The sequence below is a fragment of the Babesia bigemina genome, scaffold Bbigscaff_72753 (genome assembly GCF_000981445.1).
Source record: "Babesia bigemina genome assembly Bbig001, scaffold Bbigscaff_72753".
Lineage (NCBI taxonomy): Eukaryota > Apicomplexa > Aconoidasida > Piroplasmida > Babesiidae > Babesia > Babesia bigemina.
In genome coordinates this window covers 1-7,100 of record NW_012237259.1, presented here as the reverse complement: position 1 = coordinate 7,100, position 7,100 = coordinate 1, and the positions used below count along the sequence as shown (strand labels likewise).

The following is a 7,100-nucleotide window of genomic DNA, read 5'->3' as shown; positions in this document are numbered from 1 at the left end:
GGACTCTACATCGCTCCCTTATCCACTCCACATCGCTCCCTTAATCACTCCACATCGCCCCTTTACCCACTCTACATCGCCCCTTAACCCACTCTACATCGCCCCTTAACCCACTCCACATCGCTCCCTAACCCACTCTACATCGCTCCTTATCCACTCTACATCGCCCCTTAACCCACTCCACATCGCTCCTTAACCCACTCCACATCGCCCCTTTATCCACTCTACATCGCCCCTTATCCACTCTACATCGCTCCCTTACCCACTCTCCATCGCTCCCTAACCCACTCTACATCGCCCCTTTACCCACTCTACATCGCTCCTCTATCCACTCTACATCGCTCCCTAACCCACTCTACATCGCCCCTTTACCCACTCTACATCGCTCCTCTATCCACTCCACATCGCTCCCTAACCCACTCCACATCGCTCCCTTATCCACTCTACATCGCCCCTTTATCCACCCTACATCGCTCCTTAACCCACTCTACATCGCCCCTTATCCACTTTACATCGCTCGAATCACCTCGCCATAATACCGCTATTACCTCTATAAACCATCCTAATAACTTGTGCCTTGTCACCCTTCACTTCCCTTCCTCCACCTCTTGCCACTGCCAAGTCCCATCATGTTCATCCTAACTCCAAATCCTTCGAATTACTTCGCCATATTAACGCTATGACCTCCATTAATTATGACCATAACTTGTTACTTCCCACTCCCGTCGTTATGATGATGCTACTAAAAGAGCCTTGAAGGACATTGACTCCAAGCTCATTAGCCTTGGTCACCTGGCTGGACAGCTTGGCGGATTTGTTGGTGAGAGTGAGAGTGTTAAGGAAGCTGTTATATATGCTATTAAAGCTTATTTCGACACTAATGAAGATCTTAAAACTGACCTAAATGATGCTTACTCTTCTCATGTTACTAAGCTTTCTGAGTCTGTCAAGTCTGTTGACCAGGCTGGTGACAACCAGAAAATTAGTGAGCTTAGTCAGCGAGTTACTCAAGAAATTAATGACATAAATCAACGTATTAATAGCCCTAATAATCCTAATAATCTTCCTACTTCCCCCTCTCCCTCTGCTGACCCAGCCAAATTGCAGTCCAAGTTGGAGGCTTTGAAGAAGGTGAAGGAGCTTTGTGGATTTTATGAGAAACTTAAGAATAGTAAAAATGATCCTAAAAAGCTCCTAGAGAATTTATGTGACGGCCTTGAGAAGTTTCTTGGTTACGATGAAAACTCCAAAGGCTACACTGGCCAGGGGATTGTGTACTCCGACCTTGACAGGCTGTGTGATGCAGTGATGGCGTTCTTGTATGGTGTTCTTGATGCGGTGAAAAACGAAAATGAAGTGACAACTTATGATACAGATAAGAGTAAAGACATTAATACAGTTATTAAGAAATTAGAAGATAATATTGGCTCCGGGCGTACTGGGCTTGCGGCGTCTGTCGACGCGGTGAGGGGGTGGTTGGAGGGGTATGAAGGTGAAGTAAGGGAGAAAACAGGCAACGTAATTATCGAATTATCATGGCTTCAAGACCATTTATCAGGTAAGTATTTTAACAGAATTCATTTTTCGCAGAAACTGGAAGAGCAACTGGAGAAGTGGAAGACTACGCTAGGGGACATTGAACAAGATGTCACTCATATTGAATCTATTGTTAATATGTTAGATAGTAACTTAAAAACTACATTGATGCATGAGACAAAAGTAATTAAGAAATCTGTGCAGGTGTTGAAGAAGAGTGCCCAGTCTGAGTCGTTAATGGGCCAGGTGCGGTTTGTAGATGAGGCTCTAGTAAATGAAAAAACCTTATTAGATAGGCATATTGAAGATGAATGCCATAAGGTAAAGCAGAAGTTAAAGGCGGAATTTTGGAAGATGTCTAGTGAAATAAATAATATGCACAAGAATCGGTGGATGCACTTTAAGAAAATTAATGAGAATATAGACATCGCTAAAAAGTTCTTAGACAATGACTTCGAAAATAATTATACTAGCAAAATCTTAGGTATGTTGCACGAGATAAAAATGGCCGTTAGCAATATTCATGGCAATTTAATGTCAGATAAGGCAATGCTATTGCAGTTGGTTAGCAGCGCACAGGAGAATTTTGTTGAGATACAAAATGGAGTTGGAACAAGTGAAAGTTCACCGGGTAGCATATATGAGCAATGGGGGCAGATGAAACTCAAGATTGCGAAACTGGTTGGTCAGATTATTGGTGATGGGCAACAGAATAATGATGGAATCCCCAACAATGAAGGTCTGACACAAATTCAAAAAGGTATCATTGAGTTTGCGAATGGGTTCAAGGAAGAGGCGGTACAGGAATTTCTAGCAAAATGGATTGCAGAATTGGTAGAAGACGGGGTCGGTTACGGTAAGATATATGCATACGTTACTAACAACGAATCAAAGTTAAAGGGAGTTACAAAACCCGAGAAAACTGGCAATATTAGAGATGCAATCAAGCGAAGTCTCTCAGGATTCATTTCGAGCGATATTCGCAGTGCTGCTCAGGAAACGTTCCGAGGTGTTAGTGTCACGAATATTGGTGCAACATTCGAGAAATTTGCAAATCAGGTAGATAATAATCTTACGAAAGGAGTGAATTCATCGATTGAATTGGCCGTAAAAGCGATTGTAGTGGACGTGAAAAGCGGTAATCACCATCAAGAACCCGATCTCACAGAGGTTGTTAAGGACATTCTCAAATTACTTGTAACAAGATTTAAGCAAGTTGCAACCGAACTAAGCAAATTTGTCACAGCCTCTAAAATGGGAAACTTAAGAAAGATTATAGCACATGTAGAATCTGTTGGTCAGGAATTTAAAGGCGGTAATGGAGACTACGCTAAACAAATCACTAGTCACTTGGAAACACTGAAAACGAAGATTGAAACTCTCGGAAATTTGTTAGGAAAAAATATAGGAGGCAACGGTTCACTTCAAAATAGAATAAATAGCGAATCAAACGGACTGCAGAGTGTGCTTAAAGAACTTGAAACTCTATTGAAAGATGATTTCGGCGTAGGTCATGACGTCGTAATTAATGCGAAAAGAAGCGCGGCAGAGGAAAATATGAAGGCGTTGAAAACGGCACTTAGTGAACGGCTTGATACCATCCAACAAACTGTATCCCAATGCAACAAAGAATTAATAAACTCCGTAAAATCAATCCGAGATGCGCTAAATGCATCACACGAAAAAAATAAAGAAGCGATTAACGCACTGAAGGAATCGACCGGCCAAAAAGTTCAAGCGGCATTCACGCAACTGACGAACCAAATTCGAGCCATGTATGCTGAGCAGAGAGCTGTTGACTTGCAAGCATTTCAAAATTCAGTTGTAAGCCAGCTGAGTGAAATGCAAAGCATAATCGATAAACACAAAGTGACGGGCGTCAAGGGTTTGTTAGGTAAGGTAAATAAACAATTTGTTAAGCGATTAGATGATTATGTCCCAAAACCTCAAAGTCGAGACGGATGGAATGATAGGAAACTCAAAGACATTGCCAAAAAACTTATTGAAGTCAATGGATTTCTTTTCTACAATCTTGAGCATCAACCGGATTTCTCCTTCTACTACGGTAAGGTGCAGCCTTGCTATGACTCCCTCATTAACCTACTTAAGCATCTTGAAAAATCCAATGAATATGATCACGTTTTTACCACCCTTTTTGAACGCTTTGTTAGTGCTCTTCATGACTTCGCTCCCAAAAACTTTTCGACCCCTTGTTCCCCCCTCCTCGCCCCCCTCAAGGCCGGCCTCGCCAAATTCACCGAGCAACTCGGCCACGCGTACGTGAACAGGTACTCTGGTCAAAAATACACTGCGTTAACTGTTACTAAAACCGTTAAGGAGCCTTCAAAAACAGGTGAATCCGGTAGTAAAGTCACCACCAAAACTGTTACCGATTTAACCCCTGAGGGCCGCAACTGCGCCAAGGTCTGCCTGACGATAGTGGAGATACTGGTTGGGGAATTAGAGAAGTTGAAAGAGGATTCAATGTTACATAAAAATAAGCAAATCAACACTTATAAACACAACGTTTTTGGCAAATGGTTCGAGAAACGCGGTTACCGTGTGACGTCAGAGGAGGGTAAGCATCACGGTGAGTTGCAAGACAAGAGTGACATGACAGGAAGAAAAATTTATGATGATCTTCTCAACACGTTTGTTAAATCATTTGACAAGCAAGCCGCAGAGACGTGGGGAAAACAGATGATGGAGCATAAAGAAGCTGCTACTGGGAATCGTCATCCACCTAGCGTCCTCGACATTCTCGATTACCTTTATACTTGCCTCAACCGTTACAACGATGTATGTCACCTGTCCACATTAACGTCTACAAGAAAGCCTTGCAACGTATACGAAATGCTCGTATGGCTTTCTGGTCTTCCACATCATCCTGTCCATACAGCTATGCGAGACGTAGCAATACTTGAACTGATACAAGAACCCGATGATGAAGAAAAGCATGGAACCGAGGTTGAAGATGGCCTCAAGATATCGTTAGTACAGGCTGCAGATATATCTCTACCAGCGTACCCGAGAATAATATCATATGAAAATATACGAGCAGCAGTAACACACATCTGCTCAGAAGCATATGACGTGTTGATTGGCATCCTCGGAACTGGCGATGAACTTACAATCTACGGTAGCGACTACGCTAACAACTCTATGAAATTACACTATCCCACATCCGGGCAGGACTGTCTCGACATGTTCCTTGACATCCTCCGAAGAATGTTACCAACGTTAAGCTTCTTGAAAAGCCAATGTAGCCTCACGACTGAACATCGCGGTTGGTACGACTGCGAGTACGGTATGAATACAGCTCCCGCCAAGTGGCCGTGCAAGGACCACTCAAGCGACAAAGCAACGAGTCAACCAACCAAGCAACCAAAGTGCCAACCAACGTGCGATGCAAACATCAAAGTAAACTGCCAACCAACTTCCCCTTTAATGTCCTATTTGAATGATTGTCTACCTGGTCATTTACCACATCAGCTCAGCAAAATCGGTTGCAAATACGAATGTGCTACCTGTCCGTCCACTTCTAAAAAAGGAATGCCATGTCTAACTCCACTTGGATTTAGAGGGTTCTCCGGTAGTACGAAGAAAGGCAGGGACGTATGCAAAGCGCTGACCAAGTTCCTAGATAATGTCGATATTTCATGCTTATTCACTCTTATGCCAATGCCGCCTGCCACCTTACCTGAGCACTTCGGATTTGCGTTGTCTGTTGCGCAGTACATCAACACTGAGCAACCCGTATACGTTAAGACTGATACTTTCTCGTATGCATTTGAGTCGTCCATCGGAGCGCAATCTGTCGAGCTTTATAAGGATTCATACGCGCTCACTAAATCCATCGTTAACGCATACGGTTCCGACGCCCTAAAACATTCTGCGTGTGAAAGTTACCATCTACAAAATCTTACGATTAATAGCGTGTGTAATAAAGGCCAAAACAAAAAGAGCTGTGTGCCCTATGTATCATCTCTGTGCAACTATTCTTATGAAGTAGTCGCCCACAAGCATGCTAGCACCTACCTTTCCTGGGCCATCTACCTCCCATGGACGTTTTGGGACCTACTCAACAATCTCTACAACGCCTTCTGCTCCATCAACTGCCAGGACTGGGGATGCCGTGGATGTCTGAGAGGTGATAAGTGTAAGAAGGGGGAGCATGGTGTTGTTGATACAGAGAAGCCAAATAACAAATGTCAGTGCACTTCCATCGTCGACTGCAAAGGCGTCGCACCAACGCTCTACCAGTACGGTTTCGTCTTTGGTGAAGCGTCGACGCTGAATGACAAGGCATCGCCGAAGAAGTGCTCTGATTTCTGTAGTCAATTGAAGAATGTTCTCAATTCGCAGTACTTCAAGAAATTGTTTGAGGAGTGCGACAACTTCCTCTGGAGAATCCGTGAACCATTCTCCTACCTTGTCCTTTCCCTCTGGCTCCTTTCCATCCTCTACCTCATCCACATCATGGTCATCCGCCTCGACCTGCTCCACATCAAATCGCATCTACATAGTCCCTCGAGTCATAGGATTGCTGCTCAATCACTACTCGCTGCTGCGCGTGTTAACAAACTGGGCAGGGTGTTTTACCTGCAACCATAATCGTACTCACGTGTTTACTATCTACACTCACCTAGCATCACCTACTCACCTAACTTATGAATTGTTGTTTACTGTGTTGATTTACTCATTAATTGTTGTGTGTGATTGTGTTATAGTTAACTAATGTGGTGACCAACGTGCTGACCAAAGTGTTGACCAATGCCATGACCAAGTTAAGGTCACGGCAGCGATGACATGGTTACAGCAGCGATGACATGGACACGGCAGCGATGACATGGTCACGGCAGCGATGATATGGTCACGGCAGCGATGACATGGTCACGGCAGCGATGACATGGTGACCAAAGTGGTGATTATTACCCACTCCACATCGCTCCTTTATCCACTCTACATCGCTCCCTAATCCACTCCACATCGCTCCCTAATCCACTCTACATCGCTCCTTAACCTCCTCTAATCGCTCCCTAATCCACTCCACATCGCTCCCTAATCCACTCCACATCGCTCCCTAATCCACTCTACATCGCTCCTTAACCTCCTCTACATCGCTCCTTTATCCACTCTACATCGCCCCTTAATCCAGTCTACATCGCCCCTTAACCCACTCTGCATCGCCCCTTTACCCACTCTACATCGCCCCTTAACCCAGTCCACATCGCCCCTTAAGCCACTCTACATCGCCGCCTGAAGCCACTCTACATCGCGCCCTTACCCAGTCTAAATCGCCCCTTAACCCACCCTACATAGCCCCATAACCCAGTCGACGTCGCCCCTTAACCCACTCTAGATCGCCCCTTAATCAAATCTACATCGGGCCCTAGCATGCTCTGCATGGCGCGTTTAGCCGCTCTACAGCGCCCGGTAACCGACTCAAGATCGCTCCTGAGTCCACTACGCAGCGCTCCCTAGGCCACTCTACATCGCCCCTGAACCCACTCTACGTGGCCCCTTACCCCACTCTGCATCGCCCCTTAACCCACTCTACATCG

At 44.8% G+C, this 7,100-nt stretch overlaps 1 protein-coding gene across 1 annotated transcript; it reads left to right on the top strand.

The window, feature by feature from the left end:
- Window positions 1-1,308: 1,308 nt before the first annotated feature.
- Window positions 1,309-6,150, top strand: BBBOND_0004320 (hypothetical protein, conserved; the record flags this gene model as incomplete). The annotated part of the gene is made up of 1 exon (XM_012915264.1): window positions 1,309-6,150. One exon carries the CDS (start codon window positions 1,309-1,311, stop codon window positions 6,148-6,150), a length of 4,842 nt encoding a protein of 1,613 aa, XP_012770718.1.
- Between the last annotated feature and the right edge of the window lie 950 nt (window positions 6,151-7,100).